Here is a 27784-nt window from a genome sequence, read left to right as displayed (position 1 = left end):
ACATTGTATGATGTTTTTATTCCTCTCATTGTGCTTATTATCCATTAATAGCACTTGAGTTGAAAGAGGTTACTTTCGCCTTCTTATCCCTCTACATAGAGCCCCTACACTTTCAAACTAAAAGTTCAATAACTAGCCTAATACATGTGCAATACCTAGCCTGCAATTGTGGTTTTAGTTGACCTGATTTCAGATCAGGAGGAAAGTTTTCCTTTTATGGGTCATTTGGATAGTCTGCCTGTTGCTAGGGAACAACGATATTTCCCGGGGGTCAGTAGTAAAGCACATCCTGTGTGTGGGTGGATGCCTCTGGCAGTGAGGTGGTCTCGGAAGGTGAGTGGGTGATGAGAAATGGTGTGCCCCCATAATATGCAAACATCACAGGTAGTGTGGACAATACCAACCAGTCTCCTAGCAACTCTGGCACAGGAACTAGTCTGATTTTTGTCACATTTCATCTATTGTTGGCAAGCAAACGGATTACTCACTATTCCCACACTCAACATATTGTAGCAAAGTACCTTGGATTTCCGCATTGTAGCAACAATGTAAAATCCCTAAAGCTGATTTAGCAGTGATACTGTATGCCACTGGATGGTAACTTGATACAGACCGCCCTGTTTTGTATTTTCGAAAATGGAAATAAGCAATAGAGGAAGTTTTCTTTTAAAAAATAATTCACTACTGTTACAATACACTTTTACAGAAAATTAGATTAAACATGTATGATACAATTTTCTTTATAAATATTGACATGTATTTGTAGTGCAAAAACAAAAAAAACAATGCCAATATAAAAGAGCTGGGTTCAATGCCTGTGAGGATGAATGGACATAGAAAAACCCGGATAACTGGTACAATAATACTACAGGGGTAAAGAGGCAGTTTCACTTTTCCCAAACCGCACTGAGGTGGACTGTACATCATGGCCAATCCCAGGCCTAGTATTCCTTCCTTTTCATGGCCCGCCTGCATTCAGCCTTACTGTGAGGCTACAGTTGCATTAGCCCTGTTGATATGGCTCTCTGGTACTGGTCACAAACTGACACAATGTGAATACTGTAACACCCAGCCCTTACTCCACCATGTTCAGCCCATTTAGGAGGCCTTGCCTAAGCCTGACAGTCCTCACAGTGGCCAGGGCAGGTCACTGAAGTCCACTGGGCCTCCCAACCCTGCGTCTGCCTCCAGAAGGCTCATGATCACAGCCATGGCTGCCTCGTCATTACTCGGGCTGCTGGAGCCTGGCTCATCCATGATGTCAATGCCAATGTGAGAGTTATCGCCTAAACAGGGTAAGGACAAGGGTTAAATATTTAAGACTTCATGTGGATAGTTTCATTAACTGTAATTAAGATTAGATTTCAGAGCGGGGAAAAATGCATACTTAGATTGGAGTTGTTGGAGTATGGATAGCCTACGGAGTCTGGTCCCGGTATCAGCCCTGCTGAGGGATGTTCTGGGGTTCCACTGTTCTGTATCTGTGAGAGAATCAAGACAGAATTGACATTCAGGAATCACCATTGCATCCTGAAGTATGAGCCACCAACAGACACTAAAAACATCCACCAGATGTGCTCATTACTGATTTCACATGGATGAGCAGTGGAGTGAATAGCAGACTTCCTCCCAGTTGGGAGGGGTTGAAGTGGAGGAGGATGGGAAGGACAGGTGGGAGCTCTTACTTTCTTTCCCCCTGGGGACGACATGTCTGGGGGTGGAGTGCTGGTGAAGTTATGAGGACTGGAGCCACAGCTGGAGGGCGAGGAGCCTCTTATCCTGGAAGAGTAAAGAAAACACAGGGGTAAAAACAGCAGGACACAGCCCCATACAGTTTCAGTCACACACAGACATTTCCATTATGCACTGGGGGTCGATGACCATGGTATGGTTATGACCATACAGACATGCCAATTTATGTTTGACAAGACAATCATAACACAATCCACATGGTTCCTCTCACCTCTGGATCTCCATCACCTCTTCTGAGATTATCCGTCCGATCTTTCCCGCCCCTGCCCTTGTGCCACCGGGGATGCCAGGCACGGTCTGAAGGGCCCGCTTGCCGGTTCCTGCAACCAACAAACGCAAAAGCTGAGTCACATTTCGGAAAAACCAAACAATTGCTTAGTCACAGTCATGCCAGGCACCATTTTTTTTATGTCAACTCATCAAAGTACAGTCACACTTCATCCAAGCGGGTGAACTGCTGTGTGAGAGCACAGCAGGAGGGCAGGCTTACCGTCTGTGAGTACACTATCCATGCTCTGGGGGGAGGCGGCGAGCTGAGGATAGATGCCATCAGATCCTTCAGGCACACTGAGACAGAGAAATGGAGAGAGACGCGAGAGTGAGCGTCATCACTGAGCATGCTCGTGACTTCACACCTCATTGGGCAGCTTATTAACATCCATTGCATAGACAGCCCAACAGCTCTAGAAAGACACAGTAATAAATATGCAAGAGTTCCAATAATTCATGCTTTGTTTTCTGAGGCAAGCCAGATAGCTATATGAGTTGGACATTGATTTTATGTTGAAACAATAGTGGTGGTGATAAAACAACTTTGACACAGTAGGCATTGTAAATGTAATCAGCTGTTTGAAATCTTACATTCATTATCCAAATGTATTAGGATATGACCCTAATACAATGAATACAGTGTAATATTATGCATTGACTAGTTAAATGAGGACTATTGAAGAAAGTCCGAGCAGAAACAGATGTGTGTAGCTACTTACCAGACGACAGTGTTGGTGGAGACAATGTACTCCACCTCTTTGGTCCAAGGGTTCATAAAACTGAACCAGCGACTCCTCAGCGTGATAAAGGAGCCATCTTTTATTTTGAACTTGTAGCAGTTTGTATTGATCTTCTCCCTCATCTGCAGCACTGAGAACAAAGGTGGCCGCCAGGGGGTGAGCTCAGTAAGGCATGATATCTGCACACTTGGCCTCTGTGACATGCCAAATGGTAGCCTGCCAGGTTCTAGATTAATTCATATCACGGTCTACTCGCTATGTGACAGGCTTAGCGCAATACATTTTTTATGACAAAATTACCAGACATTACAACATTTTTCATGTAAGGCCTGAGACTCAGGTGCTCTTGGTGTTATATTGGTGTCCTTGTTCAATCTGATACATACCTTGTCTATGACATTCCGCAAGGTGTCCTATGTCATCTTGATGAAAGTATTCATAAAACGATGTACCCAGCAACTCTTGGGGTAGATAAGCCAAAATGGCAGTGGCTCTACAAAAGAGAACAGTATTAGCACAAGTCCTGACTATCAATGCAGGCCAGTGGTATTTAGGACATTTTTAAGATAAGTCTAGCCCACATCTTTTTTTATTGTATACAAATAAAATAATATTCTCCCCCTGCTTTGCATGTTTGATCATAATCAATGCCATGACAATCCAGGACTGGGCGGTATACTGTATTTGACTATATACCGGTATTGATGCACGGACCGGTTTCAGTTTTTACTTTAACTTCTATAACAGTATTTCAATGTTTGGTTTGTTAAATGTAATACGCAACTCTGGCGGGTGTAATGTTTGTTTTTATAGTTGACTCCGTTTGCTTCTTGAGTCATGCTGCATGCCGCTAACCATACCAAGCCCTGCCCGGTCACTCAAGAGAGCAGTTGCTCGACCACAGAGTCACAAGCACTTTCTTGCCGTTCACTCCACATGGTCAGATGGATGCAACAATGTTGGTGACATGCTACTTTCCACAAGCGTTCTATAACGACTCTATTCATTTGTATATTACTGTCTGCAAACTACTGTTTGCTAGTTGGTCTTTTCTTAGCAAGGTGTTGCTAAAATAATTTGTGTTAGCCGTTAATGCTTATCGTTAGTTAGCTGACTAGTGGCTAGCTAGCTAAATGTACTAAGAGTCAGAGCAAACGTATCTAGTTAGCCAACACTGCCTGGTACCAGTGCCGGTGTAAGCCAAGAAAAGCATGTTGTGCAACGGTATCTTATCAGAGAGGAATATGCGAAGTATGAATATGTTGGCTTCTTCTATGATATAATGGCACTCCGCAAACAAACGTTAAAGGTGCATGCCGCCACCTACTATGGTGGAGTGTGGTCATTCACGCTTTACAACATTAGCTCCACATGTCTAAATCCTCCTACCTAACTCAGTACTTCTGAGAAAATAAAAAGAGCCCTACTAAATTCTAATAGACCCTCCCCCATCCCCAAAATCCCTTCCAAACCCCCCTAACCCGTCCAACCTCAATGGCCTTACACTTCAATCTTTCCCTCTCTTAAACAATTTTGGCTAACTGGTCTACAATTTCATTCCCTTCCACACTGGAATCGAACTACTACAACCAGTCTCTCAATTCTCCATAATAACATTAATACCTCCAATAGTAGGTCACTCCTATTAGATTTGCCAGATGATATACTGACAGGAAATCTGAGCATACTATAATTCTGACAGGTTGTACGTCCTCCACCCACTGGAGGGTAACTACTATCTCCAACTGTGTATACTGACAGTTTAGTCTTCTACATATCTGCACATCACATTCAGGAAGGTAAATGCCTGCTCCTGTGCGCCCACTATCTGGGTCCTTGGATCCACCTGTGAAAAGCGGTAAAAATGAATAAAAACTTCAAGGTTAGATCAACAACAGGATCTGGGAGAAACCATGGAGAAACATCCCCTATCACCACAGAAGAGCCAACCTCCAACTCACTCAAACCACTAATGAGCAAGCTTTCCAACTGCCCAACCAAAACCACTGCCTTGTCTACTAGTATATTCCCAACAGTCATCTAGAACAGTAGCAGTGGGATGGCAAAGAATATGTTGGCTAGCTAGCTAGCTACATGAAGCATGAAAACATGTCATGTAACACCTAATTAGAGTCACCTGGAAACACTGATGAAAACTTTGGTTCTCACCCTATCGATAATTCCTCACTGGCATATTAATTTGTTGTCATGTCAAACAACAATGTATTCAAGGTGCTGCCCACTATATACCAACTATAGAATTAGAATAATCATTATATTTCCATGCTTCCAACAGTTAAATTAGCTAGGCTTAGATATTTTTTGCCAATATCATGCTGCGTGGCACAGTGTGGAAATGATAATACAAGTGCAGGAAAAGCAGAAATGGATGAAAATGCTGAAAATCACTTTTGTTTGGATTGAACAGTATAAAGGGATAAAGCCCATTTGAAATCACTTATAATTTATGCATTGCCACCCTAGGGTTATTACTCAGAAAACATTTAGAACTTTTATTATTCAAAAACATAAAATACCGTCAAATACGGTTAAAAAAAATTAGAATATTATGATATGGTATTTTGTCCATATTGCCCAGCCCTATGACAATCACATAGCACCCTGTGACATTATCTAGAAATTCCCAGTGTACCAAACAGTATTAGTGACGTGGCGAGGTTATGGGATTGTTTTGTCAGGGGGCAGTAGAGTATTTGTTGTCAACATATCTACTCTGGAATCCTGTCTGCCCTCTAGGCCTCCATTACACCTCCATCTGGAACATTTTGCTGATGCTATATTTGGACATTGACAAAAACCTCACTCACACATTAGCTGTCACTCTACAGTAAATCCAGCTCTGGACTGCCCACGAGGTCCAGCCAGGTGTCAGGACATCACTGTGTAGGGGCCAACTGGCACATCCTTTGCTACATGTTCCTATGTCTGCCTGCATGCCATAAAACATCTCTCACCTCTGATCAACAAAGACAAACTTCCCGTCGATGGCATGGCGCGAGACATACTCAGTGGGTTTGACACGGATCTCATTGTTCATTGGCTGAGGGACAATGTGGGGATGCAGCTGTCCAATGGCCACCAGGCAACTGAGGTTGCAGCCCTCGTTGTCTGGTTCATTGTCATCATCTAGACCCATCTTGGTGGGTGGCCAGCTCTTCAGGTAGCCAGTACTGTGTATTGTGCAGAAGCTCTTACGGTCAGCTGCGGATACAGGGGTTGGATTATCATCAACTAGCTCTACTCTGGAACTACCACTGACATCAATGAGTAGGTAGTATATTGGTACGAAACCAAATGAACTGTTAACTAAAATGAATCACAGGAGATGAAAAAACACCCTTGAGCAAGTCATGGAAGGAAAAGACAGGAGGCTAAAGTACCTTTCTTCTTGGAGCAGGTGGAAGGAAAGTCCTTGTCCTCCATTTTGATGAGGGGCCGATTGCACTTCATCCTGCAGAAGAAGGATCGCCTGGCTCCAGAGCAAAGTCTGGATGGGCCGGGGGTGATGTCTGTCTTTACTGGAAGGCCAGCTGAGGACAAGACACAAAATAGCATTTAACCTATGCTGCAACGACAGGAACAGTATCACCCATGATCCTTTATAAATATATACTGTATCAAGTCCTACTCTGGCAAATAAAGCTACAATACATCATTTTTTGCTATTACAAAAAAATAGCTGAATTTACAGAAATTGTTTGACTGTTTATATTTACCCTAAACCCAGCATGTCTTCATGTAAAAATAGCACTACCCTACATTTAGCTTCTGACATTTAAATTGGCTGAATTTACATAAATGGTTTGACTGTATATATTTACCCTAAACCCAGCATGTCTTGATGTAGTACACTACCCTACATTTAGCTTCGTACATTTAAATAATAAGGAACACACGGTACAGGGAGATGCACTGAGTGTCACTGTGCTAGCTATGTAGGGGACAGCAGGCTGATGATTACAGTCTACTCTATCAGACACACTGTGTCCATGCTTTCCTTGTTCTCCACCCCCCGGGCACTTAGAGAAAGGCTGGTAACTAGAGGCCAGGGTGCATTACTTTTGGAATCGATGAGGCGCTCCCGTGGCGCCGTGTCCGACGAGGACAGCTGCTCCTTGACTTTGGCAATGTCTTTAGGATGCAGGTAATCAAACAGGCTCTGGCCAATCAGGTCATTCTGCACAGAGAAGGAGAGAGTACCGTAAGATAAGACCACGTTACATAAATGAGGCCCATAAAAAAATACAAAATAACTAACACACTTGCCTTTCATGAACTAACACTTGTACTTTACTTTTTCCGACTAGCACCGACTTTGCTGATAGCTACTTTATTGTGGAAAAATGTACTGACTGATATGTAGTTGTCTTAGCTACTTATCTTAAGATGAATGCACTAACTGTAAATCACTCTGGATTAGAGTGTCTGCTAAACGACTAAAATGTAAATGTCTGTAAAGTAAATGTCTCTAAAATGTAAACGTCTGTAAAGTAATACCAGGTTACAGGGGGTCTACAATCATAAAATCTAATGAATAAATGTTATATTCATGTCATCAGGGTAGCTTATGAGGGTAAAAATGACTACAGTACCACCATTTAATGGAAAAAAACTGCATATTGGAGAGGACGTACTTGGCTGTAGTTTAGGATTTTGTAGACTGACTCCGAAACAAACAGTATCTTCCCTCGATCGCAGCCAACAACAAACAGAAAGCCATCAGATGCCTGTGGAGAGGGAGAGATGACAGAGAGAAAGAGAAATACTGAGTCACACATGCATACTCATCATGAAACGCACTCTGAGGACACCATACAGTCTATGGAGGTAAGGACACCCACCCTCAGTATTAAGTGCTTCAGTTCGTCGTCTGACAGGAAGGCTGGTTTGTAGTTAGCTTCAGTGTAGGGGTTAGCGGCACCTGTGAGTTAGAAAAAGCTAATATGTAAGACAAATGAATCAATATGTAATTTGTATTTCTCTGATGTACTTTATTGATCAGCTGCATGATGGTGGTTGTCATCACTGTACTGTTCTGGCAGCAGTCCTATTAAAATCCTTCTCGCCTCACCTCTTAAGGTCTTCATGTGCTGGACAGCCATGCGCAGGACTGTTAGTTTGTCCAGTTTACGGGACATAGCGTTGCATGTAGGCACTAGTGCAGCCAGCTCGTCTATGAAGCTGTTCATCTTGTCCCTGCGTCTCTTCTCAATCTGACTGTGGGCCTCCCTGCCATCCAAACAATACAAAGAGCATTTAACACAGACAAACAAATCAGCACATCCATAGTCTGCCTGTATTTACAGAAACATGACTAATCTCTAATATAAACACAAAGATTTTTATTCCATCGATTTTTATGTCATCCTATGGGAGATAGAAACATTTGGTTACCTGGCATTTTTAATCCGGCCTTGATGATCACCAAGTCTATCATTGTCTGTGTCCATGCTATCCCTTTGAGGAGAAGCAATAACATTAGTACAAAGAAATATAGTAAAACAATTATTTTACAACAAATATTAAATAATGATGTTACAGTATGCAATGTAATTATGAATAAAGCAAAATACTAAAGTGAGAAGTCATTTGAAATTTGTATAATTAAAAAAACATGGAGAGCCTTTACTTGACATACAAGCCATTCAAATATTTTCTTACCATCTTTGGTAGAAGCTATATGAATAGTTATTAGAAATGTTCCTACAAAATGATGAACCTGGTTTCTTTGAGACCTTTCTTAGTGTGGATTCAGGTGAAATACCTTGTGCCTCTGATATTGTTCACAGCTGAACTCCTACTCTGTCATCCCACTCAGTCTTACTGTCCTTTCACAAACAAGAAATTCCACCATGACATTTTTTATTTAATCTTTATTTAGGCAAGTCAGTTAAGAACAAATTCTTATGTACAATGCCTGCCTAGGAACAGTGGGTTAACTGCCTTGTTCAGGGGCAGAACAACAGATTTTTACTGTGTCAGCTCAGGGCTTTGATCTATCTAACCTTTTGATTACTGGCCCAACACTCTAACCACTAGGCTACCTGCCACCCCTAGAATTGTGGCACATATCCTGTGCCACTTCAAGACTTGTCAACTCCATACTATAATAGAATTCAACAGCCTCAAATAAAGATTATTTCAAATATGATTGGCTCTACAAAATTGACCCAAAGGTATTCACACAGAGTTGTTGTCTTAAGTTTCACTAAGTGAGGTAAAAACAAATCTGTGCCTTTAGTGAATGAGCTACAGACAACAATATAATGTATCATCCATCATACATCAAATCAGGGTACCCTCTCTATTAAATTAAGGCCTGATCTAACTAAATACCAGCAAATACATTTTTTAACACAACTGTAATACAGTCTTGGTGCTTCAAGATAGTTACTGCAGCACCCCTTCATGCTTTGATGCTTATCCTAATTCTAGCTATTCAAATCTACACTATAGTATGACTTGCTCTCCCATATTCACAGCGATCCATAGTGTACATACTAACTGACCAGTCACTCTCAGGGTGCTGATCACCATAACACATTCATTTTGATTGACCTAAATTAGGGATGAGGAATACATTAGTGCCTAACCTCTATTTCTAGGGTTAAACGCTAGAACAGTTTGTATAGTTTGATCAAAGAAGAGGCCAATCCCGACCAAACAAGGATCACAGAGGGCCAACTAATCAGACACGGGATTGGCTCCTTTACAACAATGTACTTTAACATTCATAATTTGATTTGATACTTACTCAAAAGAAAATCCATCAATTCTGTGAAAGCAAGGAAGTTTGTATATTACAATTCAAATTAAGTATACTGATTATTCTGATCTAATCTAAATCAAGGTTATGCTACCATTTATTCCTAATTGGTTGTTAATTTCTAGGTAGGTAGTTATCTTGTCAACTTTAAGTGGAAACCTTTGACACACAGTAAGAAAATATTTCCATATAGTTAATCAAAGAGCTGCCATGCAAACATGCACATCTGTCAGAAAATGGCATAAATGACAAACAGAAAAATGTGATCTCACTAAACCAGAACTAACTTGACATTAATATAATAAAGATGATTGGCACATGTACTATCTTCAGGTGGCAAGTAGGACAAAGTCTATAAGCAGTTTTGAAGTCAGGCTTACTGGTAGTCTGTGGTGCTGCTTTTTCTCTTGCGTGTGTAGTCCATGCCGGGTGTGCCGATCGAGCTGATTAGATCAGTGGAGCCGGGAGACATGAACTCGTTCATCGTGGAGGAAATGTCCATTCTTTGGTCTGCCATTAGATCATCTATAGAGAGAAAACACACTGATTTCAGCACTTATTATGCTCCATAAGACACAACAAAAAGGTCAGTTGATGTGAAAGCGACTTCTATGAAAGAACACAAGATATACAAATCTCAATTCCAAGGCAAAGACAAGTGAAATAAACTGTGGTTGTTTAAAAGATGGTGTGACACTCACCACAAATATTCATAAGGCCGGTTATCCTCAAAACATCTCACTCAGTTTCTTTCCAGCAGTGACCCAGATCTGAAAGGCAAGTCAGTGAAGAGTCAGACATCCTCTTTATATACAAGGCATGAGGAAACCACAGCAGCATCATATAACAAAGCCCTCTAAACCTGAGCAGCTGCTGTATAACCTGAATGTGGTGCTGATGTATACCGTAGATGGCCCATTCAGTAAAGGGATGTAAGAGGACCGATTCATATCTCTATGATCTTACATTAGGTGAAAGCTATAGCTGAGGCTCAAGCCTCTCTCTCTCCCTTAGGCAATAATCAAGAGTGTCTTTGAGAAGCATCATTCACTTGACCTCCAGCTAAAATGAACCAGATGAATGATGATGTGCGTAGAATTAATTTTGTTGTCAACAAAAACCTTGGGTTACTAAAAACGGATGCTTTGGAATAGTGTTCATAACATAATGCAGCATATGCTACATAAACCTAGGTGTCAGTCAGAGACATCATTTAGTGAGATTAGTCCTTAATCTAAAGGCTAATTCAGATAAAACAATGCCAATGTTACCGAGGAAGACAGATTGTCAGGAGGGGTCACATTTCATAAAGAACCCACATCTGCATTGATCACTGTTTATATAATCCAACCAGTATGGCTTTTTATAATAATTCATATGGCCTTTTCCTAACCTCACTTAGATAGATTAAATGAGTCTCCTCTGCTAACCCATCACTTAGTACTCCTGGTAGTTTCCCACACAACGTCCTCAAATTACAAAACATTGTAATCCTGGTCAATTTGCCTCGATAGATGAGAAAGTCCATTTAAACCAATTTAAATTATTTTTTTGCCACCCTAGGGTCACTACTTATAAAAAACCTATTTCAACCTTTATTATTCAGAACAATAAAATACTATCAAACTATCAAAAACAATTTTTTTTTTTAAAAGGAAAATACTGTGATGTGATATTTTGTTCATATCAACTAGCCCTACACTCACAGATTGCATGTTTCCTAGGCTTTGTAAATAACCTGTTAACAATGCTACTAGCACTTTCAGGTTTACAGTAAATGTAATCCGGGACACTCCAATTAGTATGATTTGTTACGTTTGGTATGGTTACATAAGACAGATGGTTACTTAAGTATAACACGAACATCTAGCAACCCAATGGCTGCGAGTTTGAATCTCATCACGGACAACTTCAACATTTTAGCTAATTAGCGAAGTTTCAACTACTTACTACTGTTTAGCTACATTGCAACTACTTAGTATGTTAGCTAACCCTTCCCCTAAGCCTAACCTCAACCATTTAACCTAACTCCTAAACATAACCCTAACCTTTACCCTAACCCCTAGCCTAGCTAAAGTTAGCCACCTTGCTAGAATTTGTAACATATCATGCATTTTGCAAATTCGTAACATATTGTACGTTTTGCAAATTTGTAACATATAATACAAAATTGTAATTCGTAACATACGAATGGGTGATGGACATCCACAAATTAATACATACCATACGAAACGTAACATTTCATACTAAATGGAGTGTCTCAGATTTACATACAGAATAATACGAAATGCTCTCAGACCAAGTTGCACAAAAATACCTAAAAAAGCCCAGCTACCTCAGGCCACTGTGGCTTGTCCTGCTCCTGTAATCAGACCAGAACTAATGCTCTGCTCCACTGTGCCTGAAAGTCGTTTCACTGTAATTAGATTCTCCACTGACCTATTTTTCCCCAGCTCTTTTTCCCTATCCGTATGATGTGACAGTTTCAGAGTTTGATTACATTGAACCAAACCATAATTACACCCCATAATTTCTTGCCTGCAGTCAGGAACTTTGTTATTGTCACCGTCACCATAGACAACTACACTACAACCTGACTCTGGTATATGTCACAACAGACATCTGAGCTGACTATGTAATCCACCGGGCAAAGAGGACTTGCTATACCATTCACCATCAATGTTTTTTATTTATTTTTTTACATGTTTTTGTAAGCTGAATAAACTCAATATTAGGAAGGTGTTCATAATGTTTGGTATGCTCAGTGTATACTCAAACACAAAATCTCTCAGTCGTACTGACAAAAAAAGGAGAAAAAGGAAACCCTGCTTTAAGGTCAGCTTAGCTAGTTGTGACAAATCTCTGGTTGCCCGGATACAGTGGTGCAGGGACTTCTTGAATGCTTGCCAGTTAGGGAACCTTTTCCGCTACACAATTAGGGAACCTTTTCCGCTACACATGCTACACTGATAGCACACAGGTCACACCACCACTCCACTGCTCATCAGTCTAATGAAAATACTTCTGTATCATTTTACCATCTGCATGGCATTCACATATTCAGTAACACTCAACACTATCCATGTTACATAGAAGATCACTAAGCTGGATTCTGATCATTTCTAATGTTTTAATGCACATGACCTCTATGGTATCTAAGTGTCAAAAAGGTTTATATTTAAGCTGTGCGGAAACAAAAACCTTGATCAGATGAGGAGAAGCAGGGAAGAAGCAGAACCACGGGTAACAGGGTCAGGGTGAATGTACAGTGTGTCAGCTCAGCTGGATACGCATGGTTAGCTTACACAGCACTATGATACTGTCTGCCCTGCAAGAACTTCTCCCTTTCATAACGTTCTTAATGCTATGTCACTGTTGTGTTCCTATTTAAGCCACTCCCCTGACGTGATCCCATCGTTCTGTCACGTTCAGATGAAACAGAGTGTCCTGTGTACTCAGCAGCATCATCATAGCGCTGTAAGGCAGTCTGTAATTCCCTTCTGTTGTGTGCCGCCCTGGAAAGCTCAGGCTTGGCTCCTGTAATGACATGGCCTATGTTTGCTATGTAAGTCAAGCTGTCCGTTTCTCAGTAGGCTCCTATACTCAGAACAGAGCATTCTAAGAGCCAGTCTAGAAAGATAGACAGGAGATGTTAAAGCTTTGGTGGAACAGATGGTTAAAAAAAGGCAGAAATAAGACTCCAGTTCAAGTTAATAAGATGCAAGAAAACAATATTGATGAAACACAGATAGCTGTGAGAAAACCACCCTCACGCATGACTGTGCTTATGTATGACTGACTGACTGTGCTCATAACTTACTTCATCCCTAACTGTTCTCCCCGCCAACTGCTCATGTGGCCATTTTGAAGTGAAACAGCAAGAAGCTGTGCGTCACAAATGTCATTGGTGATTCACTTCAAACGAAGGCCGTGACATCTCATTTCAGAGCGGCTGTCAATTCTTATGAAATCACACAGAACCATGTGCGTCCACATACCTGGATGGGTGGTGCAGGAAGTGGACTGGCCTCCTTATGTCAGAGCTGGGCTTTTTCTCACAGATGCATCGACCAGCACAGTACCTGGAGAGGGATCAGATAGGACAAGAGGTCAGGTCACAGTGTAAAACACACTGGCCAGCTGGGAGTGGCGACTCATCTAGGCCTATGATGTAACAGCGAGTGGTGCTCTGATTAAGTGGCTTGTTTAGAAAGCTCAGATGGGCGACAGATGGGAGGTGATCTGGAGATAGTATGAGCAGAGGAGATGGCCACAGATTCTCCTCTATGCCTAGCCCCAACAGGATAGTATTAGCAATGGGATCGCAATCACTGCCATGCTAAATCTCATGCCTATAAGACTAATCATATTGCAGTAGTTCTCCACAAAGTACAACATTTTGAATGCCACAGAGAAAACTATGGACAACAGACAGCCCAGTCCCTGATGTGATTCCTGTAATTAGGAACAGAACAGCTAGGCCTATATATGTTTATGTTTCCCAGACGATCATGGCTCTATGGGGAGATGTATACAAAAGAGACAACTTCTCCTTCCTTTTAGCATGTGTTCTTATGCCTCCACACACACACCCTTTATTAATAGATCAGTGAGACTCATGCACACTTATCTGCACCATAAACAGAACATCTTTCTGTTTCGACTTTTAACCTTCCTGCTCATATCATCATTGGAGTACAAGGATAACAGCAATGCCTTCTTTTGATTTGGAATGTTTACACCTATAGCTGCACTCAGCTACTCTCATAAACAACTCCAGAGGAAAATATCAAGCATGTCAGCAGAATACTGAATTGTGGGTAAAAAAAATCAGCAACAGAGATTAACGAGCATTGTGCATGCCTCGGGGAAAGGGCAAAGGAGACAGCTGGACAAGCATTCACAATAGTGTAATAAAAAACTCAATTTCTGACCGGTCAGCTCTAGGCTTAGGTGGCAGCTATAGCTCTACCTAGCCTACTACGCTTGTGTCATCCTTTGACTTTGTGAATTATTATTACTCTATTATTGGTTGAGAAAACCTATTGCTTCAAATTATTGGGTTAGGTGGGTTAAGTGACATGAACATAAGTGACATTACTCTAACATCTAAAGCAGGGATCATCAAATAGATTCAGTGCGGGCTGATTTTTTCTTGAGCGGCTGGTCGGGCGGCATAATTAGGCTACAAATAATTTGTAGAATGCAAATCTCACTGCAAGTAGCCCAAACAGATATAATATTTGACTGAAACATAATCATATCAAACTGATTACATTTGTATATGATCACATCTCTCTCTATTATGCATGGGAATACTTGGGAACAGATTAACTAAATTCAAATCACATGGAGATGGTTCCTTGTGTTTTTACAGCATGCAATGAATATTGTAAAAAAAAATATATATATATATATATAAATAACTCAGCAAAAAAAGAAATGTCCCTTTTTCTGGACCCTGTCTTTCAAAAATAAATAAATCCAAATAACTTCACAACTTCACAATTAAGGTCACAGTTATTGAAAACATAGGACACTAAAGAGGCCTTTCTACTGACTTTGAAAACCACCAAAAGAAAGATGCCCAGGGTCTCTGCTCATCTGCGTGAACGTGCCTTAGGCATGCTGCAAGGAGGCATGAGGACTGCAGATGTGGCCAGGGCAATAAATTGCTATGTCCGTACTGTGAGACGCCTAAGACAGCGCTACAGGGAGACAGGACGGACAGCTGATCGTCCTCGCAGTGGCAGACCAAGTGTAACAACACCTGCACAGGATCGGTACATCCGAACACCTGCGGGACAGGTACAGGATGGCAACAACAACAGCCCGAGTTACACCAGGAACACACAATCCCTCCATCAGTGCTCAGACTGTCCGCAATAGGCTGAGAGAGGCTGGACTGAGGGCTTGTAGGCCTGTTGTAAAGGCAGGTCCTCAACAGACATCACCGGCAACAACGTCGCCTATGGCACAAACCCACCGTCGCTGGACCAGACAGGACTGTCAAAAAGTGCTCTTCACTGACGAGTCGCGGTTTTGTCTCACCAGGGTAGATGGTCGGATTTGCGTTTATCGCAGAAGGAATGAGCGTTATGAGCGAGGCCTGTACTCTGGAGCGGGATCGATTTGGAGGTGGAGGGTCCGTCATGGTCTGGGGCGGTGTGTCACAGCATCATCGGACTGAGCTTGTTGTTATTGCAGGAAATCTCAATGCTGTGCGTTACATGGAAGACATCCTCCTCCCTCATGTGGCACCCTTCCTGCAGGCTCATCCTGACATGACCCTCCAGCATGACAATGCCACCAGCCATACTGCTCATTCTGTGCGTGATTTCCTGCAAGACAGGAATGTCAGTGTTCTGCCATGGCCAGTGAAGAGTCCGGATCTCAATCCCATTGAGCACATATGGGACCTCGGAGGTTGAGGGCTAGGGTAATTCCCCCAGAAATGTCTGGGAACTTGCAGGTGCCTTGGTGGAAGAGTGGGGTAACATCTCACAGCAAGAACTGGCAAATCCGGTGCAGTCCATGAGGAGGAGATGCACTGCAGTACTTAATGCAGCTACCAGATACTGACTGTTACTTTTGATTTTGACCCCCCCCCTTTTGATCAGTGACACATTACTCAATTTATGTTAGTCACATGTCTGTGGAACTTGTTCAGATTATGTCTCAGTAGTTGAATCTTGTTACAGGCTGACTACCCTGCTCGCGTCGCGTGCAAAATACATTTAGAAATCTATATTATTCAGTTATTGCACCCACACTGCTCGCGCACGCCAACGAGCGTCTGCATTGCCAAGGGATAAAATAGAAGTCAGTTCTGTTTGTGACGCAGATAGAGCTGCAAGTCCTGCCTCTCCCATCTCCTCATTGGTTTATAGAAGCAGGTACCCACGTGCCATCTCCTCATTGGTTATACCCACGTGGGTGACTGAAAGACGAACGAGGTCAGTGGCGGTAATGCACCTAATTTATGAAAGATGCCAATCGCAATATTAAGTCAAGAGAAGAAAAAGCCTGGAAGGAAGAGAGATGACTAGAAACGATTCGGTTGACCGTTTTATGTGTGGATTAATTGGCGGAGTAGAGGACCTTGTGCATTTCAGGTAAAATAGCAACTCAATGTTTATATCCCAGGACAAATTAGCTAGCAACAGCAAGCTAGCTAAATACGACAAATTAGCTACCAAGTGCAAGCTAACTAGCTAATGCCTGTCCCCAAATTAATATAATTGGTTCAGAGTTTCTTTTGAAATTTTAACTTGCGTGTCGTGATCGCGTTTGGTGTGGGGGAACAAAATAAATGTATGCACGATGGCAGACGATGGCGGTTTGGGTTCCATGTTATGTTCTTACAAATATTTACATGTTAAGCTTGCTGAAAATAAACGCAGTTGACAGTGAGAGGATGTTTATTTTTTTGCTGAGTTCATAAATACACATATATATCAAAGGTTTGGACACACTTACTCATTCAAGAGTTTTTCTTTATTTTTATTACTTTCTACATTGTAAAATAATAGTGAAGACATCAAAACTATAAAATAACACATATGGAATCATGTACAGTTGAAGTCAGAAGTTTACATACACCTTAGCCAAATACATTTAAACTCAGTTTTTCACAATTCCTGACATTAAACCCTAGTAAAAATGTCCTGTCTTAATTCAATTAGGGTCACCACTTCATTTTAAGAATGTGAAATGGCACAATAATAGTAGAGAGAATGATTTATTTCAGCATCTTTTTCTTTCATCACATTCCCAGTGGGTCAGAAGTTTACATACACTGAATTAGTATTTGGTAGCATTGTCTTTAAATTGTTTAACTTGGGTCAAACGTTTCAGGTAGTCTTCCACAAGCTTCCCACAATAAGTTGGGTGAATTTTGGCCTATTCCTCCTGACAGAGCCAGTGTAACTTAGTCAGGTTTGTAGGCCTCCTTGCTCGCACACGCTTTTTCAGATCTGCCCACACATTTTCTATAGGATTGAGGTCAGGGCTTTGTGATGGCCACTCCAATACCTTGACTTTGTTGTCCTTAAGCCATTTTGCCACAACTTTGGAAGAACACTTGGTAGCCTAGTGGTTAGAGCACTGGACTAATAACCGAAAGGTTGGAAGCTCAAATCCCTGAGCTGACAAGGTAAAAATCTGTCGTTCTGCCTCTGAACAAGGTAGTTAACCCACTGTTCCTAGGCCATCATTGAGAATAAGAATTTATTCTTAACTGACTTGCCTAGTTAAATAAAACTTGTCTGTTTGGAAGATCCATTTGCAACCAAGCTTTAACTTCCTCACTGATGTCTTGAGATGTTGCTTTAATATATCCACATAATTTTCCTTCTCATGATGCCATCTATTTTGTGAAGTGTACCAGTCCCTCCTGGAGCAAAGCACCCCACAACATGATGCTACCACCTCCGTTCTTCACGGTTGGGATGGTGTTCTTCGGCTTGCAAGCATCCCCCTTTTTCCTCCAAACATAACGATGGTCATTATGGCCAAACAGTTCACTTTTTGTTTCATCAGACCAGAGGACATAACTCCAAAAAGTGCGATCTTTGTCCCCATGTGCAGTTGCAAACCGTAGTCTGGCATTTTTATGGCGGTTTTGGAGCAGTGGCTTCTTCCTTGCTGAGCGGCTATTCAGGTTGTCGATATAGGTCTCGTTTTACTGTGGATATAGATACTTTTGTACCTGTTTCCTCCAGCATCTTCACAAGGTCCTTTGCTGTTGTTCTGGGATTGATTTACACTTTTCGCACCAAAGTACATTCATCTCTAGGAGACAGAACGCGCCTCCTTCCTGAGCGGAATGGCGGCTGAGTGGTCCCATGGTGTTTCTACTTGCATACTATTGTTTGTACAGATGAATGTGGTACCTTCAGGCATTTGGAAATTGCTCCCAAGGATGAACCAGACTTGTGAAGGTCTACAATTTTATTTCTGAGGTCTTGGCTGATTTCTTTTAATTTTCCCATGATGTCAAGCAAAGAGACACTTGAGTTTGAAAATAGGCCTTGAAATACATCCACAGGTACACCTCCAATTGACAAACAATTATGTCAATTAGCCTATCAGAAGCTTCTAAAGCCATGACATAATTTTCTGGAATTTTCCAAGCTGTTTAAAGGCTTAAAGGCACAGTCAACTTAGTGTATGTAAACTTCTGACCCACTGGAATTGTGATACAGTGAATTACAAGTGAAAGAATCTGTCTGTAAACAATTTTTGGAAAAATGACCTGTGTCATGCACAAAGTAGATGCCCCAACCGACTTGCCAAAACTATAGTTACTTAAACAAGAAATTTGTTGAGTGGTTGAAAAACGAGTTTTATTGACTCCAACCTAAGTGTATTTAAACTTCCGACTTCAACTGTAGTAACCAAAAAAGTGCTAAACAAATCAAAATATATTTTATATTTAGATTCTTCAAAGTAGCCACCCTTTGCATTCTCTCAACCAGCTTCATGAGGAATGCTTTTCCAACAGTCTTAAAACCTGTTTGGGCTAGGGGGCAGTATTGAGAATTTTGGAAAAAATATGTGCCCATTTTTAACTGCCTCCTACATCAACTCAGAAGCTAGAATATGCATATTATTGTTCAGGTTTGGATAGAAAACACTCTGAATTTTCGAAAACTGTTTGAATGGTGTCTGTGAGTATAACAGAACTCCTATGGCAGGCAAAAACCTGACAAGGTTTCATGCAGGAAGTACCCTGTCTGACAAGGAGTCGTGCGTCTTGCATCTGTTTATTGAAAAGTAAGGATCTTAGCTGTAACGTGACAATTCCCAGGGCTCCGATAGGCTCTCAGAACCCGAGAAATACCTGAAGGTTGACGAGGCAGCCTCAGGCTGAAACACATTATCGCCTTTGGTAAGTGGCGGATCAGAGGACCTTTGAATGAGGCGCGTGCACGATTCGCTCCTGAGGAGAAATTTAATTCGGCTGTTTAGGCTCATTGCATATTCCCGGTCGGAATATTATCGCTTTTCTATGAGATAAATGGCATAAAAATTGGTTTTAAACAGCGGTTGACATGCTTCGAAGTACGGTAATGGAATATTTAGACATTTTTTGTCACGCCAATGCGCCATGCGCGAGACCGTGATGTAGCATTCTGATAGTGTCTAGAACTCACGAACAAAATGTCGCTGTTTGGATATAACGATGGATTATTTGGGACCAAACCAACATTTGTTATTGAAGTAGAAGTCCTGGCAGTGTATTCTGACGAAGAACAAGCAAGGTAAGAACATTTTTCTTATAGGAAATGTGATTTTGGTGGAGGCTGACCTGGGTGGGTGTCTAAATAGCTAGCCCTGTGATGCCGGGCTATGTACTTAGATTATTGCAAAATGTGCTTCATCCGAAAAGCTATTTTAAAATCGGACATATCGAGTGCATAGAGGAGTAATGTATCTATAATTCTTAAAATAATTGTTATGCTTTTTGTGAACGTTTATCGTGAGTAATTTAGCAAACTGTTAGTAAATTCCCCGGAAGTTTGCGGGGGTTATGCTTTTTCTGAACGTCACATGCTAATGTAAAAAGCTGTTTTTTGATATAAATATGAACTTGATTGAACAGACATGCATGTATTGTATAACACAATGTCCTAGGTGTGTCATCTGATGAAGATCATAAAAGGTTAGTGCTGCATTTAGCTGTGGTTTGGGTTTATGTGACATGATATGCTAGCTTGAAAAATGGGTGTCTGATTATTTCTGGCTGGGCACTCTGCTGACATAATCTAATGTTTTGCTTTCGTTGTAAAGCCTTTTTGAAATCGGACAGTGTGGTTAGATTAACGAGATTCTTGTCTTTAAATAGCTGTAAAATAGTCATATGTTTGAGAAATTGAAGTAATAGTATTTCTAACGATTCAAAAATCGAGTGGCTGTTACGTAGGTGGGACGAGTTCGTCCCACATGCGCCAGAGAGGTTAAAGGAGTTCATACATATGGTGAGCACTTATTGGCTGCTTTTCCTGCACTCTGCGGTCCAACTCATCCCAAACCATCTCAATTGGGTTGAGGACAGGTGATTGTGGAGGCCAGGTCATCTGATGCAGCGCTCCATCACTCTCCTTCTTGGTCAAATAGCCCTTACACTGCCTGGAGGTGTGTAAGGGATTTTTGGCCCAAGCAAGTCTCTTCTTGTTATTGGTGTCCTTTAGTATTGGTGTCCTTTAGTAGTGGTTTCTTTGTAGCAATTCGACCATGAAGGCCATTTTTTTCTGAAAAGTTGAAGTTGAGATGTGTCTGGTCCTCGAACTCTGTGTAGCATTTATTTGGGCTGCAATCTGAGATGCAGTTAACTCTACTGAACTTATCCTCTGCAGCAGAGGTAACTCTGGGTCTTCCTTTTTCCTTTTTCCTCTTCCTTTTTCCTTTTTCCGGTCCTCATGAGAGCCAGTTTCATCATAGCGCTTGATGGTTTTTGCGACTGCACTTGAAGAAACTTTCAAAGTTCTTGAAATCTTCTGTACATTCTGTATACCAACCCTTCCTTGTCACAACACAACTGACTGGCACAAACGCATTAAGGAAAGAAATTCCACAAATTCACTTTTAACAAGGCACACCTGTTAACTGAATGCATTCCAGGTGACTATCTCATGAAGACGGTTGAGATAATGCCAAGTGTGCAAAGCTGCCATCAAGGCAGGGTGGCTCAACAGCAAATTTGCAGAAAGAGCAGGATATGCCGAGGGAGAAGAAAGGAGAAATGTTTTTATGCTCAGAAAACTTGGGGGGGCCAAATAAAACCCCCTGTGGGCCACCAGTTGAGAAACCTTGACCTCAAGTAATCCACATCATACAAGGTCTTTAGACTCCATTGTAAGGAATTTCAAGGTCAGATTTCTCATTTCTTCTCCCTTGGCATATCCTGCCCTGTTCTGCAAATTTGCTGTTGGCTTCAATCATGTTTCACAATATTCCTGACTGACAAAAAGCAGCTTGAATTTCTTCGCATGTTCTTTGAGAGCTGCTGTAGGCTCAGAGAAAGCTCAGTGAAAACACTGAGAGGAGCACCATACTGGCAGGGAGATATGGTCAGGTTATGGTCATAGGAGTGTGTTCAAATTTGATGCCTTGTTTGCTGTTCAATCCCTCCCTTGAAACCTAAAATTGGCTATTGGGATGAGGGCAACATGAAGAAAGAAAGAGAGACTTCAGAATAGAAGTGAAAAATCAAGAAGTGTGTAATTTTGGGTACCCAACATAAAAGCTACTGCGAGTTGCACAGCTCCAGTGGAAACAACCAAGCGCCACACATAACGCAACATGTTGCAACTCGCTAAAGTAAAGGATGATTACCAACATTTGATAAAGTAGCCAATAGAATCCACTTTCCCGTGTTAATATGCAGTACTGACAGGTAAATATTTCATAAAACAAAAACAAGACCTGTCTTATAGCCTACTACTGTCCATGAAGGAGTAAAGACAACGCAATCACAATTGAATTTTTCTCTGACCCCAATGACCTCTATTTACCTTCATGGCATATTATGTTAAATTAAAACCATGTAGCATCATCTATGTTATTACTGTCACATTACTGATACACTTGTTGACTTTTTCAGGAATAGCTGTTTTAGATTTTAAGAACAGCATGAAGAGTAATGTCCTTCTAAAAGTGAGCATTGGAATGTGCATTTCCTGGACATGGTGTACTGTTGTCATTTATTAGTCAGGAATAGACAGCATATTGAGACTCTTTTTATAAATAACTTGCCTAACGTATAACTTTCACATATATAGATTTTTTACCGTTTTTTTTACAGCAGTCTGCAATTAATGGTGTACTTTTATGAGCAGAGGGATTTGCTCAAATTATAACAAAATAGTATTTGTTTTCACTAACATTGGAGCTTGGAAGAAATACATGGCTATTACTAGACTCTTCTGCACTAGGATGTGTCGAGCATATAGGCCTAATGACAACGGTAAATAATGAAACATAATCGGCTACAAACGGCAAGAAATCTGTCAGTGACTGTCACATTGATTTGATTTATTCTGAAACAGAACAGAATCCAGTGCTGTATGTTTTCATTACATTGTATCAATATCAGCCAAACACCCGCCTTGTATTGCTCATATAGAGGAGAAACATTGTTGCTGTTAATTAAAGGATGACTATATAGGCACATAAAAGGCAAATGATTGTAACAGGTAATCAACCGCCCGTCACTAGTTGTTTTATGCAACACAGCTATGACCTCGTTTAATCCGAGCCGTGGTAGGGAAGTTCAGGCAAATCACGCAATGTACAAATATACAAAAATAGCCTCCCAATCAAATAAAATCACATACGGTCATTCCAGATGTTTAAATTAGGTTAGACGCCTACAAATCGCATTTTTTCACGGCATTACATGACACTGTGTGCCTTTAAAAGCTACACTGTAAACCGATGACTGCACCTCCTCGGGAATGGCTTTAGACAGCCAATTGAAACCATAATACGAGTAAAGAAATGCACACAGTATACCAAATTCACAATGTTGAATAAAGGAAACATGATATAGGCCTTTTGCATAAGATATAACCAAGTATGTGACTTACGTGTGGAAAGGCAGCACGTGTGTACTGAGGCGGATTGGAACGACAATATGCAGCACGAATACACTGACCTACTTTCTTCCTCCTGTGATGATCGTTGCACCACTAACCCAGTTTATGAACCAATTGGGTGCTTTCGAGATCAAGGCATTGAGCTTCTAGCAAATAGAATAACTCGGTGCATTTATGGACCAATGAACATGGGGAAGACAATATAGGCTATATCCAATGAAATTACATGAAGCATCAAAGGAAGCTACAGAATAACGCAACGATTCAGCCAATGGCAAAATAGAATACAGTCAGCAGGAATATATATTGTATCACAACACATGTGGGCAGTAAACTCGAATCTTTGTGCTGGACTCTGTGGAACTCTTGTAATGGACCAAGTCAATAATGTGTGTTGCAATGCATAGACGTGAAGCCTATTTATCTCAGGAAGATAAAACATTCAGTGTGGCATGTAGGATAACCGCATAGCAAACAATTAACACAAAGAAGTCTGTCTGACATTTTATTAGAAATAGTTACAGTATTTACCTAATCATTACTGTTCTATTTCTTTACGAATAACTTGATATACGACTCTGTAACAATCTTGTGAGTATGTAATTATTCAGAAATAATATGTTTGTGTATTCTTGGAAAACATAATTACAATGCACCAAAGCATTGTAATTCAATATTGTTACAATGTATAATTACAAAAATGTGTAGTTACAAAGCAAATATCAACCAAAAATAACGAACTATCTAATCTAATAAAGAACCATCACTGCCTGTGTCTAAGTAAAATATGTTGCCATACCAACAGCCTAATTGAAATATGAGCCACAAACAGTACATTCTTACCACATCTCATTCTAATACAAGTACATACGAGACAAATATCTATCAGATGAAATATGGAAAGTCAATGTTACCAAAAACAGAGAAACAATGCATATTCAAAGATCTGGCATGGTTTTATAACACGTTTCAGTGGGAGTTCTTAACTTTAGGGCTATTTCATGCTTCCACCACAGATGGGCAGCAGAGTATAATGTATAGATGTGAAGAGGGTGGCCAGTTGTAATTTCACATTTACGTACATATATGGCTGGCTACAATATGTATCCTTAAACAACTATGCTATTTACATATATAGGCTATTTAAATGCAATAGAGATGTTGCATGTTCCCTTGGGATGGTTTCAGATGCATTGCAATATGACGTTTTCTAAGGCTTGCTGAGATTTCTGTTAAAGAAAAGCATTCATACTCTATTTTAATTTACATAATAGGGGATTGTGATAGGCAGATCTCAGGTAATACAGTAGACTTCTTGTATGGTAATCCCCAAATATGTCTCCATTTCAGACGGACTGGGCCAGAATTAGCCTGACTATTGGAGATGGGCAGGTCAGTGGTACTTGTGAAATTGTTAATAAATGGCAGATTTGGTTTGGCATATCCACTGACATCCACAGATTCTCCTTTTGATCTCTGCACTGTGGAATATGATGACATATTAAGCTGCACCTGGAGATCAGTTCAAAGTGTATCAGCTGCTTGGAAAAGGTGCTTGTGTCCCAGCTTGACTTGACGCCTGCTGCATCACTGAAGCATTTATTTTCATTCGCCCCATGTGAACCCTGTCCCTGCATACCCCTCGGCTCTCTCCCTGCCACACAAAGGGGGAAGGCATCTTGTCATCTCCTGCCCATAAGCGGAGCAGCTACAAAAGCTCTTCGCAAGCAGAGCCTTGCTGTTATCGCCCAACCTGCAGCTGCCACCCAGCCACATATTCAGAAAAACATGGGCAAAAAGAAGAGATTGTGAAGGGCTTTATTCAGGCTGCCATTGCAATGAGGGCATGAAAGCCCCTGTTCCCCTGCCCCGCGGTAAAGGGGACTTGCTGATCCCTCAGTTGCTGTTCCTGTCATTTGTGCTGCCTGACAGTCTCAGGAGATTTGTGTCCCATCCGTGATGATTCAGCATGTCTCTCATGTCTTTGAGTCCAGACGCTCTTCGTCCCAAGAGGCTTAGGCAGACTGCAGAATTAAGAGCTGTGGTGGAATCATAATGCATCCTGTGTTTAAACCATCTTTTCGGTGCTCTTTCCCATCTCCCTTCCCCTCTGTGCTCAGGGCAGTTGGAGGGGAGGTGGAGGAGTGTGAACTATGTGTGGTGTGTCACACAGTTTAGCTTGGCGATGTGAAGCAGCAGAGCGGCAGGAAGGGCATAGAGAGACAGCTGCGTCCAGCCAGGTCATGCAGACAGAGAAGTTTTAGGGAAGGTTATCAAATTTCTACACCCCTTACCTGACTCACATCTCAGTGCGTTATTGTTCCTTGACAGACACAGCCCATAGTAATATCGTATCATGCACAAAGCTTTTTCTATGTGAACAAACCCAGATGAAAACATAATGCTAGATATGAGTAGTCCACCGTAATGACCACTCCGGCCATGTGAATGGTGAAGCTGTGTGGGGTTGTATGGCATAGGCCATGACCTGCACTGTGAAGACCTGCCCCTAGTAACGGCCACCCCGATTGCACCTTTTTATTTTAGTTTCTCACAAGCAGCTTGTATAGGAAGTGATTGTGAAAGGAAAGTGCTTGACAAAATGTTCTGGCTGCTGCAAAAAAACAAAAGGTCCCATTGCCAGACCTGTCACGTGCCAGTGAGCGCAACCTTTTGATAGGCTGTTTCCATTTTCTATCAATCAACCTTTCACCTTCTTGTGATAGAGGGGCCTCGTGAATTCCCTCTCCAGTTGCATGCCTGTGCATTTCTCCTCCAGACCTCCATAAGGAAGAGTGTGGGAGGGTATTTAGCAAATCTTGGGATTCTCTGTTACACAAGATTTATATAATGACTTAGGAGCTTGTCGTGTTTATCCATCGACTAACTAAATGTTGGTGTTATAGTGAACGTAACATTCAAATTGCAGATTTTGTTTGCTGTTTGTTATTAAGTCCGAGTTTCACAGCTCGGGCAGGTGATTTGTGCTCATCATGCATGACTGGTCTGTTGGAAAACCGTCTCACATTGAGCGCTGCTTTCTGTGCCACTGAACTCACACTCCTGAACTATGACTGTAATGTAAGAAACACACATTTTATCCAATATATACTGTGTGTTTGTTGTTCCACTTTGGACAGTAGGGTGAGGAAGGATTGGGTTTTATTTTACATAAAGAAATAATTTTGAGTAAATGGGCCATGGACTCACCACGTATCTGGGGGTGATGAGGGAGTCTGTTGTAGGGCCCAGATGTTGAAGCAGACATATTAAGGGTAGTGAGTAACAGGAGGCAGCAGGATCAAGTGCAAAAAAGTATCCAGTTTATTCACAGTGAAAATGTTGTACAGCTGAAAGACGAAATCCAATGGATATTTACTTAGGTCTAGAAAGATATTTACAAAATAAACAGATTTCAAATACTGTCAAAACACTGAATGAATCAGGCGTACCCCAAGCCAACTATAGCAGATTGGAGTATACCAGCCTATTGCCCCTCAGCTTCCCCACAACTCACATACCTGAGCTAAAACAGAACTGAAGTACACCTGAAAAACAGGTGTCTTTATACAAATGGCCTCTATCATATGGACCAAACCATTAACCATGTATACTCTTAACCAAAAACATTCATTACATTATGCAACAGGCATCTTCAATGTATCCACATTTAAATAGAAATAGTGTAACATTCTAGGAGTAAACTCAAAGCGGGAACACTTTTAATAAATTAATAAGACGTGTCATAGTACTGCAGGACAATAGGCAGCAAGGTAGGACTATTACTAGCTCCACCTATCAGAGTCCAACATGTACGCTTATGCACAGCGGTGTTCTATAATATTGAACCGTTGGCTTTTATACTTTTCGAATTCTCAGCGCGGCTCAAACAACTATTCCAACTGTGAACACATTCAAATGAAAAGAGGACATGTACAGTATGTGGAGCCATGTTGGTTGGGAATTTTGGCGAGGTGCGCGTCCCCGCGGATGGTGTTCGAGCCGCATTGGTTGGTGATACTGCAACTTCGGGCACTTTGGCCCTGCAAGCTTTCAGAAATTAAAACTTATTCAAACACCATTTTACCAGTATTATAATTGTCTTTGATTTGTCTAGAAACAATATCTGATAACGGCTGCAATCGTACTATTCAGGAATTTATTTATTTTTGTTATTTTTCCCAGACAGCCATAGGCAAATGTCATTTCCATCATGTCATTAAACATCCATTTTAGTTGAAAATAAAATATCATACAATTTATTTATAACACATTTCTTATACATTTGTACATAAATTGTATTGAATATTCTTTTAAGTGATTTTTAAGGTTTTCCTAATGTTAATAATTCAACACAACGCCTGAATGTATAAACTTGCCTTAGTGACAGCTGAAAAATGTATTTACCATGAAAAATAAGATATTTCCACCCAACCATTTTGTGAGAATATGATAACAACCATATGATTTCCCTATCTAAAACAAATAATTCAATGTAAATTATACATAATATACTAATTTACCTCAAAAATGTGGGTTGTGATGGAAATGACATGTATGTAAAACAAAACTTATGAAAACAATATTTTATTGCAAACATGTTGAACAACAACCATTGTTAAACATGTAATTAA

At 41.0% G+C, this 27784-nt stretch overlaps 1 protein-coding gene across 2 annotated transcripts; it reads right to left on the bottom strand.

Moving 5' to 3' along the window:
* Window position 1: 1 nt before the first annotated feature.
* LOC115167293 (aryl hydrocarbon receptor nuclear translocator-like protein 1) lies at window positions 2-23269 on the bottom strand. 2 transcript variants are annotated; one of them, XM_029721587.1, is made up of 19 exons: window positions 23142-23269; window positions 13548-13631; window positions 10251-10319; window positions 9930-10074; window positions 9538-9558; window positions 8178-8240; window positions 7855-8012; window positions 7625-7704; window positions 7418-7510; window positions 6843-6960; window positions 6164-6313; window positions 5738-5984; window positions 3149-3255; window positions 2742-2892; window positions 2243-2319; window positions 1964-2072; window positions 1686-1779; window positions 1388-1481; window positions 2-1286 (listed from the first exon to the last, which is right to left on the bottom strand). In XM_029721587.1, the coding sequence occupies exons 3-19, from the start codon at window positions 10261-10263 to the stop codon at window positions 1129-1131; spliced, it is 1878 nt and encodes a 625-aa protein (XP_029577447.1). In that variant the 5' UTR covers window positions 10264-10319; window positions 13548-13631; window positions 23142-23269; the 3' UTR covers window positions 2-1128. The 2 variants fall into 2 exon arrangements, with proteins under 2 accessions (XP_029577447.1, XP_029577448.1); XM_029721588.1 differs by lacking the exon at window positions 9538-9558 and having other exon boundaries at window positions 1129-1286.
* Window positions 23270-27784: the final 4515 nt, after the last annotated feature.

The sequence above is a fragment of the Salmo trutta genome, chromosome 29 (genome assembly GCF_901001165.1).
Source record: "Salmo trutta chromosome 29, fSalTru1.1, whole genome shotgun sequence".
Classification (NCBI taxonomy): Eukaryota; Metazoa; Chordata; class Actinopteri; order Salmoniformes; family Salmonidae; genus Salmo; species Salmo trutta.
This window is presented reverse-complemented; position numbering and strand designations above follow the sequence as displayed.

Coding starts and splice junctions, on each gene's coding strand:
- LOC115167293 (XM_029721587.1), bottom strand. Junction 8,013..8,177: donor GGCCGGATTAAAAATGCCAG/GTAACCAAATGT, acceptor TTTGGATGGCAG/GGAGGCCCACAGTCAGATTG. Junction 7,705..7,854: donor GCACATGAAGACCTTAAGAG/GTGAGGCGAGAA, acceptor TCTAACTCACAG/GTGCCGCTAACCCCTACACT.